The following is a 12,730-nucleotide window of genomic DNA, read 5'->3' as shown; positions in this document are numbered from 1 at the left end:
TCTCTTACGGATAAGGTGACACCCTGGACATGGCCTCAGAGAGCCACATGCCAGCCCCAGTGTGCCTCATTGAGAACACTAAAGGGCAGCTGACGGTTAATCAGGAAGCTCTGAAGATCCTGACTGGCATTAGACAGCCTGTTGTGGTGGTGGCCATCGTGGGTCTCTACCGCACGGGCAAATCCTACCTGATGAACAAGCTGGCTGGGAAAAAAAAGGGTGAGTGACACCAGCAAAGCTCTGCTGAGACCTTGTGTCTACCCACACTCCCAGCATTGAGTATGGTGATGCGAGGAGAGAAAGTTAGAAATGGGAGGAATATTAAAACTACCTTTTAATCTACTGATGAGCTTCTTACTCTTAGCCTGTTCTGGAGGATAAGCATCAACTCCCTCTTCTTACTTTGCCTTCATTTCCCTTTTTAAAGTATAAATGTGCCTGTCTGGGAGGGATAAGTTTATAATAAATATAATTAATATACATAATAATAAACCATAAAACATTTACTAAAATGTTTGGTATTAATATCAAACTTGCACTGTTTTTTTCTTTTCTTTGTTGTTTTTTTTATGTGGGTTTTTTTTTTTTGCAATTGTGGGGGAGTGTCTTTTATTTAATTTACACTGATTTTTAAAGTAAAATAAATGTTAAATTTTGTATTAGATACTTTACTTTTTCTATTTTTCTGGTTCTGATTAAGATCAACACTGATTATGGTTTCATTTATTTTTTAATTTTGATGTCATTAACTTTATATGATTTCTCAGAATTGTGTGGTATTAAAAATCTAAGTCCTGGTATCTCCACTCCCCCTGCAGGCTTCTCTCTGGGTTCCACGGTGCAGTCTCACACCAAGGGAATCTGGATGTGGTGTGTGCCTCATCCTGAGAAGCCGAAATACACCCTCGTTCTGCTTGACACCGAGGGCCTCGGAGATGTAGAGAAGGTAAAAATGAATCTTTTAAGTCTTAGTTATGTCAGATCAGTAGCTCTTTTATACTCTCCTCCAACCAATTCCTTGATTTATGCTTCTAACTTATCTGTTAATGTATTATTTTTTCACTTACTTAGTAGCAATCAACATTTGATCTTAAATCTGTTTTGAACTTAACCAAAGTGAGCTTTATGTCAAGAAAGTAAAGTATGATCATAACAAGCTAATTTAAGAGCTGTAGCATACCTTAAACACTAAACTCCATTCAGCTATATAACATACATAAGTATTGAGAGTGGCCAATAAGATCAATTAATAGGGTATATAATCCATAAAATAATAACTAATGACATTATTAGTATCATAGAGAAATGTTTTGGTGAGGCTGTGAAGGTGCATCTAAACCTGACTATTTTACAAATTTGTCTGACTTTTCACAATGGGAACTGAGAAAAATGGTTAGAATAATCTTATCCACAGCTGTACTAGTCATAAAAGAAGCAAAATATAAGATCTGACGTCATTGTTTTTGTTCATAAAGGATTATACATTATTACTCTTATAAGTCTTAGACATACAAAACTCTTATTAAAGGAGTATATTTTAACTTACGATGGCATGCCATGGGAATGTAATAGCATCACAATCTATGTTCAGGAGATATGCTTAAAATGCATTACCTGATCATAATAGTTATTACTCTCACTCTTACTTAAATTTATATGCAATGCCTCATTTAAATTTCACAAAAGCATGAATTTAATGTTTGCAAATTCATTGTACTGATGGGAGAAATTTGCATATGGAAATGACTAACTTAAATTTCCACAGCTAAATAGAGACAGAGCTGGGATCAGAATTAATCTATCTGAACTGAAAGCATGTTGCTCTTCCTTACTATTCTATGTGGCTTCTACAATGATGTCTAGGGAGACAACAAGAATGACTCCTGGATCTTTGCCTTGGCCATCCTCCTGAGCAGCACTTTTGTATACAACAGCATGGGAACCATCAACCAGATGGCCATGGACCAACTGCAGTATCCTTTGTGTGGCCCAGAACACCCTAAATCTAAAAAATGACAGCTTCATCTTTTCATGAGATAGAGTGATGGGCAACTGCAGAAGAGTTCATAAGTCCCCTCCTTAATGAGCATAATGAAATCCAACTTTAAATATCCAACTTTACTTCAATCACCCCCCCAAATCCATGCCTTTTTGGTATACCAGATTTTACTATACTTTTGTTTACTTGTTTATTGTTTCCTTCACTAGATGATTGTTATACATGATCCTTAGACACTTAGCTGCACGAGGCTCTGTATATCCCTATGAGACTTAATCTCCCCTGCATTGCCAAGCCCTCAACAGCCTCTAAAATTTTTACTCTCATTTATTAAATCTCTGTATCCTTACCATCTTCCCCAAATATTTCCCTTTAACTGAATTCTGTCTATACCTTCTGGACATTGTTTCCCCTACAGACCTCTCCAGTGGTCTTAGTGGTGATTTTGTTCTCCTATAACTTGCATGTCACAGGTCCCAGAAAAGTTAGGTAATCTCCTTGCTCCTAATGACAGCTTCCAGATACAGTCCCATTCTTCTCCCATTAAAAAGGGAAACTCCTTCGAAAGGCATGCACTGAGACTACACCATCTCTCAGTGCTTTAGTCATCAACCAACTTTCCTATAAAGACACACCCTTCATTTGTTAAAAAATGTTAGCTTTCTAGTTCACTGTAGTTTTAGAAAATTTAACAACTGATAGACACTTACCAAACACTCTGATCTCTCAGTTTTATCATGTCCTCATATCTTACCCTCCACTCTCCTGACCTCTTTTTGGTCATTATCGACAACTTTAACATTTCTATAATTTGGTTTCAACCATTGTCCTGTATTAGCTTTTGTAAAGATTACCTTCATGGTCCTCCATCTAATTGTTACTTCTCATACTCTTTGACCTCTCAACAGCATTTGATAGTTGGTCTTTTCTACTTTTCTGAAACACTTGGTTCTTTTGGTGTCTAGAATGTCACCGTTTTCTAATATTCCACCTTCTTCATTGTTTACACCTGTTTTCTTGGTTGCATCTTCTTGGCTTTTAAATATTAGAGCTCTTTGATTCATGGGTATCTTCTATTCTCCCTCTATTCAGTCCTTAAGTGATCTTTTCCAGATTTCCAGATCTCTTCCAGGCTATCAGTATCACCTGTATGCCAATTAACATAATATGTATGTATGAAAATATGAGCACTGTTCTCAGGTGCAAACTTGTATATCTAGCCATTTATATGGCATCTCTATTTAGACGGTGAGACATCTCAAACTTAACATGTAAAAAAAACCAGAATTCTTAATTTTTCTATTCAAATTCACTCCTTTAGTATCACAGTACATTCCCATAGTTTTCACACAGATTCTTCGTTCAAAATCTTAAAATTCATCCTAGATTATTTTTTTCTTCCTATCTTAGAAACTACTAGTTGGTAAGTCTTGTCATTTCCATTGTCATAAGTATTTTTCCACACTGACTAATTCTTACCACTTCCTATACCATAACTCGAATTTAAGCTTCCATCTTCTCTCATCTGATTTACCTCTTTAACCCCTCTCTCTGCTTATGCTCTTGCCTCTCATAGATACAATGCCAGCCAATACGACTTTTAAAAGACCAACATTGGGTCATATCCCCCCTGAGCTTAAAGCTTCCCAATGGCTTCCCATTAATTTTAGATTAAGATTTCAACTTTTTTGTGTGGCTTACACGGTCTGGACCCTATCCATCTTAGAACTTTGGCTCTAACCACCCTGGCCTGCTTGCTGTATGTTAGAAACACTCAGTTATTTCTTATCTAAGGGTTAGCAAGTGTTATTTCTTCTTCTTGAAATGTGCATGGTTGACTCCTACAATTTATTCTGATTTCTGCTCAGATACCCTCAGAGAGAATTTACCTGTACAACCACATAAACCAGCACCATGTGCAGACACAGTTATTCTTTAACCTTTAACATGGTTTATTTTTTTAAAGATAATTATTATTAATAAGCATAGGCCCGATGTATGGAAGTCCCAGGTTTGATTCTCAGTCAGGACACACAGGAGAAGCACTCGTCTGCTTCTCCAACCTCCCCCTCTCGCTTGTCTCTCTCTCTCTCTCTCTCTCTCTCTCTCTCTCTCTTTTTCTCTCTCTCTTCCCCTTCTGCAGCCATGGCTCAGTTGGGGCGAGTTGGCCCTAGGCACTGAGGATGGCTTAATGGCCTCCACCTCAGGTGCTAAGAAAAGCTCGGTTGCTGAGCAACACAGCAATGCCCCAGATGGGCGGAGCATCACGCCCTAATAGGCTAGCTGGGTGGATCTCAGCTTGGATGCTGCAGGAGTCTCTGCCCCCCCCCCACTGAATAAAAAAACAAAAGAAATATCTCATATTTTATTATATTTTTATTGACTTATTTATCACTTGTCTCTCTGGATAAAATGTAAGCTCTATGATGGTAGCATTTTCTCATTTATTGCAATATTCTTAGTCCCTAGAGTAAGTGTTCAATAGATGTTTGTGGAATAAATGAATAAGTGAACTAATGAATGTATGAGCTAATTAAGAAAAAAATATTTTAGCTGAGCTTTGGGAGAAAATACTGCATAAAACAGTTCTACTAAAAAAAAACAGTTCTACTATTCTGCAATTTTCCTATGTTAGCATCTCAGCTATGTAACAGAGCTGACTGATCGAATCAGGGCAAAATCCTCACCTGTTAACAGTGAGGTTGACGACTCAGCCGACTTTGTGAGTTTCTTTCCAGCCTTTGTGTGGACACTGAGAGATTTCTCCCTGGAGCTAGAAGCAAATGGAAAACCCATCACTGCTGATGAGTACCTGGACTTGTCATTGAAACTAAAACAAGGTGACTGAGACTGATTGTCGGGTAACAAATAAAGAGAAAACAATATCAAAATGACCATTTCTGTGTTGGTGCTAATATTATAACTTTGCAACTGCATGAATCTGGCAGTTTCTTTAAAGAAAACATTTTTTGGCTAAATTAAATGGATCTAATTTTAAGTGATCTCCCTCTTCTTAGAGAAATTTCAATTTTTAAAAAAATTTCTGATTCATCATGAGTTTCTGTTTATCCCTTTACATGAAATTTGTGTAAATTATGAAGTGTAATAAATTTGAGGCAGTAAGTATAAAGGTGTGCTGCTTCTAATTTTCATTCCTTTAGGTACCAATATGGAAATTAAAAGCTTTAACGAACCGCGGTTGTGCATCCGAAAGTTCTTCCCAAAGAAGAAGTGCTTCATCTTTGACCGTCCAGCTCAGAGGAAGTACCTTGTCCACCTGGAACAGCTACAGGAGGATGATCTGAACCCTGAGTTCACAGAACAAGTAGCAGATTTCTGCTCCTACATCTTCAAATATTCTGAAGCCAAAACTCTCTCAGGAGGCATCACAGTCAATGGGCCTCGTGAGTTCCTCTCACACCCCTCTTCTTACCTGGACTTTCCTTCCATTCAATGTAAAGAGTAAATGAGAGAGCTATAAGGGTTACTTAAGAAAAATTCATAGTCTAATAATGTCCAAGAAAACACACCACAAAGATTGTATTGTAAATATTATGTGGCAAGTAAAATTATTTCTAGTGTTCTCTAATATTCATAGAAGCAAGATAAATAAAGGAAAGATTAAAGTCTATCTTTATGTAGTAACCTTTTCCTCCAACTTCTCAGCCTTAAAACGTATGGAATGTTCTTTAGGAGCTCTATAGAGATTGTCCAAATGAACAGAAGGCAAATATTCCATTGATATGAGACTTTGCTACTAATCTTTGCACAAGTCTCTGCTATGCACCAACCACTGGGTATAATGGTAGATAGAAAAATATTTTATTTCTACCCTCATTCCAGCACAAGAGTGAGGATACTTTAATTTTTTAATTATAATGATAAATAGTGAAAAGTACAGTAAATCAAAATATACAGCTCACAAAAATTAGGGGATATTTTATTGCTTTATATTCATTTTGAAATATCCCCTAATTTTTGTGAGCAGTAAATAAGCTATTATGACAGACTAAGGACTATAGGCAAGTGGGAGATAATTTGGATTCAAAGACAGAGAATATTTGTTTCTTAAAGTGACATGTAAGATGGTTACTTAAAAATGAGTATGAATCAACCAGAAGAACAGACAGAATAGATTTGCAGGCAGAGATTTGGGAGAAAGCCTGACATAAAAAAGAATTCTGCAACTTCAGGAAACTAAAAGAGTGTTATTCAAACAGAGTAAAAAGCATAAGAGTAACATCATGATTGAAAAAGCATGCCAGAGCAGAATTTGAAAGGTCTAGCAGATGACTTCAGGAATATTAGAGTTTCAACTCAATGGGACACTCTTGGAGAATTTTAGACAGAGAGTAAAGTTATTTAATTTATATCTAAAATGGTCTTTCTGAGTATTTTGTACATGATATGTTGGAGGGATGTAAAGGATGAGAAGATGGGTGGTATTTGCAAGAATTTAGAAATACATGGGGATTTTGTTAGGCAAAGATTATGGTAATGGACCTAGTCAAAATGAACTATTCTCACACAGCTTGATTGTCAATTTCATAGCTTGATGATGGATACATAGAGACAATTAAGGCTTCAGGGTTCTGAAATTGGGCAACTACTTGAATGGATGCCATTTACTGAGAGAAATGTCTGGAGGAGAAATCAGTTTTCAGAGTGGATGAAGTTATTTAAATTTAGATTACTTAATATTTATTTTCCTTCTATGTATATTAGAAAGAATAACATGCAGATATTTACTTATTTATATACTTTTATTTATTTTTTTCTTTTCCTATTGAGGGAGGAGAGATAGAGAAACAGACTACCACATGCACCCCACTGGTATCCATCTGGCCATCCCCATCTGGAACCCATGCTCTGCCTATCTGGGACTATGCACGCAACCAAGCTATTTTTATCACCTGAGGCAGAGGCTACATGGAGCCATCCTCAGTGCCCAGGGTCAATGTGCTTGAACTAATCAAGCCATGGTTGCAGGAGGAAAAGAGAGAGAGAAAGGAAAGGGGTGGAGAAGAAAGTGGTCGCGTGTATACCGTGATCAGAACAGAACCCAAGATATCCACACTCCAGGCCAATGCACTACCACTGAGCCAGCCGGCCAGGCCTAACATGCAGATATTTATTTATTTATTTATTTATTTATTTATTTATTTATTATTTTTTTAATGGGGTGACATCAATAAATCAGGATACATATATTCAAAGATAACAAGTCCAGGTTATCTTGTCGTTCAATTATGTTGCATACCCATCACCCAAAGTCAGATTGTCCTCTGTCACCTTCTATCTAGTTTTCTTTGTGCCCCTCCCCCTCCCCCTTTCCCTCTTCCATTCTCCCCTCCTCCCCGTAACCACCACACTCTTATCAATGTCTCTTAGTTTTCACTTTTATGTCCCACCTACGTATGGAATAATACAGTTCCTGGTTTTTTCTGATTTACTTATTTCGATTCGTATCATGTTATCAAGATCCCACCATTTTGCTGTAAATGTTCCGATGTCATCATTTCTTATGGCTGAGTAGTATTACATAGTGTATATGTGCCACATCTTCTTTATCCAGTCATCTATTGATGGGCTTTTTGGTTGTTTCCATGTCCTGGCCACTGTGAACAATGCTGCAATAAACATGGGGCTGCATGTGTCTTTATGTATCAATGTTTCTGAGTTTTGGGGGTATATACCCAGTAGAGGGATTGCTGGGTCATAAGGTAGTTCTATTTTCAGGTTTTTGAGGAACCACCATACTTTCTTCCATAATAGTTGTACTACTTTACATTCCCACCAACAGTGTATGAGGGTTCCTTTTTCTCCACAGCCTCTCCAACATTTGCTATTACCTGACTTGCTAATAACAGCTAATTGAACAGGTGTGAGGTGGTATCTCATTGCCGTTTTGATTTGCATTTCTCTAATAGCTAAAGAAGATGAGCATCTTATCATATATCTGTTGGCCATTTGTATTTCTTCCTGGGATAAGTGTCTGTTCATGTCCTCTTCCCATTATTTTATTGGATTGTTTGTTTGTTTGTTGTTGAGTTTTATGAGTTCTTTGTATATTTTGGATATTAGGCCCTTATCTGAGCTGTTGTTTGAAAATATCATTTCCCATTTAGTTGGCTTTCTGTTTATTTTGTTATCAGTTTCTCTTGCTGAGAAAAAACTTCTTAGTCTGATGTAGTCCCATTCATTAATTTTTGCCTTCACTTCTCTTGCCATTGGAGTCAAATTCATAAAATGCTCTTTAAAACCCAGGTCCATGAGTTGAGTACCTATGTCTTCTTCTATGTACTTAATTGTTTCAGGTCTTATGTTTAGATCTTTGATCCATTTTGAGTTAATTTTTGTACAGGGGGAGAGACTGTAGTCCAGTTTCATTCTTTTGCATGTGGCTTTCCAGTTTTCCCAGCACCATTTATTGAAGAGACTTTCTTTTCTCCATTGTGTGTTGTTGGCCCCTTTATCAAAAATTATTTGACTATATATGTGTGGTTTTATTTCTGGACTTTCTATTCTGTTCCATTGGTCTGAGTGTCTATTTTTCTGCCAATACCATGCTGTTTTGATTGTCGTGGCCCTATAATAGAGTTTGAAGTCAGGTATTGTAATGCCCCAGCTTCATTCTTTTTCTTTAGGATTGCTTTGGCTATTCGGGGTTTTTTATAGTTCCATATAAATCTGATGATTTTTTGCTCTATTTCTTTAAAAAACGTCATTGGAAGTTTGATGGGAATTGCATTAAATTTGTATATTGCTTTGGGTAATATAACCATCTTGATTATATTTATTCTTCCTAGCCAAGAACAAGGTATATTCTTCCATCTCATTATATCTTTTTCGATTTCCCTTAACAATGGTTTATAGTGTTCATTATATAAGTCCTTTACATTCTTTGTTATGTTTATTCCTAAGTATTTTCTTTTTTTGTTGCAATCGTGAAGGGGATTATTCTTTTGAGTTCATTCTCAATTGTTTCATTGTTGGCATATAGAAAGGCTATTGACTTCTTTATGTTAATTTTGTATCCTGCGACCTTACTGTATTGGCTTATTGTTTCTAGTAGTCTTTTTGTGGATTCTTTGGGGTTTTCGATGTATAGGATCATATCATCACATGCAGATATTTAAAAAAACATATCTAAAGCTTAAAAATCAACTCAAAGCAGGAAATAAAATTCATAGTATCCATATAGAAATTATTTAAAATTGTAGAAAAAAAAGAGAAAGCCTACAATTGAATCTCAAAGAACTAATATTTGTAGGGTGACAAAACACTATAGTTTACTCGAAGCTGGAATTTTCTGTAATATAAAACTTTCAATGATAAAACCAGTAAAGCTCTGGGCAAACCTTAGTGAGTTGGTCACTCACACTGCATGTAGCTCTGAGTGCATGTAGACAATATGTAGAAGAGCCACTTATCTATGCCAAACACAGAACTAGTTACCTGTACTAGGCATACACACACACTCATGCATGCACATGCACACACACACAAGCAAGCTAAGTTTTCTCCTTAACCTTTTCATACATTAGGATTGAGGAAGCAACAGAAAGTAAGGCAGAAGAAAAGAAGATGTAGAATGGTTGAGAAAAGATCAAGATTTAATATTTTGGCTCCAAATATCCTATTCTGATTCATTCACTGTAACATCTTCCTTTAGGATGAGGGAAGGAGGAGAAAAGAAAAGCATTAAACTTTTATAAATCTAGAGGTTAGTAAAATATTCCATTCCTGATGTCCCTCAAAAAATCTTTAAACTATTGTTTATGACATTAAAAACATTATACAAAATATTCTAGCAGTTGATTCTAAATAACTAAGTAAACAACTTTACATTCTTAGTGCTAAACAGATTATGGTTTCTTCTTCCTTCTCACCAACAGATTATTATTATTATTATTATTATTATTATTATTATTATTATTTTAAATTCACTTTTGTAGGTCTGGAAAGCTTGGTGCTGACCTATGTTAAGGCCATCAGCAGTGGGGAGCTGCCCTGCATGGAGAACGCAGTCCTGGCCTTGGCCCAGATAGAGAACTCGGCCGCAGTGCGAAAGGCCATTGCCCACTATGAGCAGCAGATGGGCCAGAAGGTGCAGCTTCCCACAGAAACCCTCCAGGAGCTTCTGGACCTGCACAGGGCCATTGAGAAAGAGGCCATTGAAGTCTTCATGAAGAATTCCTTCAAGGATGTGGGCCAAAATTTCCAGACAAAACTAGCGGTATTTTTGCTGTTCTATATCATGAAAGGCAGAAAGATTTGGGCTTCTAGATATAAGTGGCTCTTCCTAGACCCAAAGACAGAGGTGATCAGTTAATGCATACTCATTTGCAGTCATTACTAAAAGAAGAAAATACTCTTAACCTTTGTCCTGTAAACCATACACCAACTAAACTATGTTTATTATAAATATCTTCTGCTATTAATTTTCCTCTTCTGGATCCCATATTTTAGGCACATAAGTAAATTTTAAAACTTTATTTACATGAGTATTTTAATTTATTTTCTCTTTTAGGCACAGTACTTTCATGGTTCCTGTTAATAACCTGGTAGAATTCAATTCTTTTTAACAACACTAAATATGTTTTGTCTTCAATGTGAAGCTATGATAAACTTTTCAGAAAACCAAGAAAGTAAAACCAGTCATAAGAATTTTATTTGAGCCTGACCAGGTGATGGGGCAGTGGATAGAGCATCGGTCTGGGATGTGGAGGACCCAGGTTCAAGACCCCGATGTCTCCAGCTAGAGCGCGGGTTCATCTGGTTTGAGCAAAGCTCACCGGATTGAGCCCAAGGCTTGAGCAAAGGGTCACTAGGTCTGCTGTAGCCCCATGGTCAAGGCACATATGAGAAAGCAATCAATGAACAACTAAGTGCCACAATGAAGAGTTGAGGCTTCTCATCTCTCTCCATTCCTGTTGGTCTGTCCCTATCTATCCTCTCTGACTCTCTCTCTCTCCCTCTCTCTCTCTCTCTCTCTCTCTCTCACACACACACACACACACACACACACACACAGAATGTTATTTGAGAATGTTTTCAAGTCTGAGTTCTTACAAATTGAGGAAGGATATTTTGCATGTCAAACAATCATTGGAAAAGTAACAATCCCTCCTTGCTTTGCAAGTCAGGATTTTATAAATTTTACCTTTCTGCATTGAAAGGTCCTAATGAAATTAGAGGCAAGGTCAGCAAACAATGGATATCCTTCTGTACTAATGCAAAAGCTTGATATGTAGGTTCTCTTGAATGATTTTATGCAGATAAATATATATTTTATTAGTCTTGTTCAGTACTGAAAATACCTGGGTAAAGTCTTTATTACATTACTTAACCTTATAGTGAGAAAATATGCAAAAATATTCTCATTTTAAAGAGTGTACCCATAATCATTGACCCTTTACCGTGCATTTATGGATAAGTCAATAGGCCTAATACTTTATATCATTGCATATAATCTTAACATAAAATCTATGAAATAGATAAAAATTTCCCTTGTTTTACCATCAAGAAAACCTCAATTCACAAAGGTTGAGTGTCACAAAGCCACAAAGTGATAGACCCAGGAACGCCACCCACACTTGCCAGACTCCAAAGTTTGTGCTCTAAACTATTTCTGAAATTGGAATTCAAAGGAGAAATTTCTTGTGGAACAGTGTCTGTGCTTTTAGAATCATTCTCTAAAGCAGGAAAAGTAGGGAAAAGTGTCAGATAATCACAACCAGAGAAGTAGATGAATTTTTTAAAGCAACACCATTCTTAAGAACAGTCTAGAGCAGGGGTCCCCAAACTACGGCACGCGGGCCGCATGCGGCCCCCTGAGGCCATTTATCCGGCCCCCACCGCACTTCCAGAAGAGGCACCTCTTTCATTAGTGGTCAGTGAGAGGAGCATAGTTTCCATTGAAATACTGGTCAGTTTGTTGACTTAAATTTACTTGTTCTTTATTTTAAATATTGTATTGGTTCACGTTTTGTTTCTTTACTTTAAAATAAAATATGTGCAGTGTGCATAGGGATTTGTTCATAGGTTTTTTTTATAGTCTGGCCCTCTAACGGTCTGAGGGACAGTGAGCTGGCCCCCTGTGTAAAAAGTTTGGGGACCCCTGGTCTAGAGTCTCACAGCAAGGTGAAGGATATGGCCCTGTTTGTATGCCACAGTCTCTACAGAAGAAGCATTTCTCAGTCATCTGTGTGTGGTTCACGTCCTCCTCATGGCTGACTGTACCATCTGTGCTATTTTGTCACTTCACAGGAATGTTTAGTAGCAAAACGTGATGACTTTTGTAAGCAGAATGTGAGAGCATCATCAGATCATTGCTCAGCCTTACTTCAAGATATTTTTAGTCCTCTAGAAGAAGATGTGAAGCAGGGGAAATTTTCTAAATCAGGAGGTTATCATCTTTTTATTAAGAAGATGGAGGAGCTGAAGAAAAAGTACTACCAAGTGCCCAGAAAGGGGATACAGGTAAGCTGTCTACTGAGTATTATTTCTGAGGACTTTCTGAGGTGACTCTTTCAAACTACAGTGGGAACAACCAAAATGTGATTTGTACATAGTGCCTCTGCCTTTCTCTCTTCCATTCACTGATATTTGTTCAGTAGAAGAGACAACCATGGGATGGAGAATATATTCCATTCTGGAAGCAAAGATGAAGCCCTCTAAAAAAATGTTTGTAGAATTAATTCATTAGTTTTCTCATCCAAAAAATTC

General features: G+C 37.0%; 2 protein-coding genes across 2 annotated transcripts in view; both read left to right on the top strand.

Moving 5' to 3' along the window:
* LOC136330942 (guanylate-binding protein 4-like) overlaps positions 1-12,730 on the top strand; it is a 221,631-nt gene that overhangs the window by 24,197 nt on the left and 184,704 nt on the right. The gene's annotated exons all lie outside the window — the stretch shown is intronic.
* Positions 1-12,730, top strand: part of LOC136330939 (guanylate-binding protein 2-like) — a 28,410-nt gene that overhangs the window by 11,617 nt on the left and 4,063 nt on the right. Inside the window, exons 2-8 of the mRNA XM_066268577.1 lie at positions 16-219; positions 819-946; positions 1,864-1,973; positions 4,643-4,839; positions 5,161-5,403; positions 9,958-10,238; positions 12,272-12,484. Coding sequence (XP_066124674.1) covers positions 30-219; positions 819-946; positions 1,864-1,973; positions 4,643-4,839; positions 5,161-5,403; positions 9,958-10,238; positions 12,272-12,484 — 1,362 coding nt within the window. The 5' untranslated portion in view covers positions 16-29. The remainder of the gene's footprint in view (positions 1-15; positions 220-818; positions 947-1,863; positions 1,974-4,642; positions 4,840-5,160; positions 5,404-9,957; positions 10,239-12,271; positions 12,485-12,730) is intronic.

The sequence above is a fragment of the Saccopteryx bilineata genome, chromosome 3 (genome assembly GCF_036850765.1).
Source record: "Saccopteryx bilineata isolate mSacBil1 chromosome 3, mSacBil1_pri_phased_curated, whole genome shotgun sequence".
NCBI classification, from domain to species: Eukaryota; Metazoa; Chordata; class Mammalia; order Chiroptera; family Emballonuridae; genus Saccopteryx; species Saccopteryx bilineata.
Note: the sequence above shows the minus strand (reverse complement) of the source record. Positions and strands in the feature narration are given on the sequence as shown.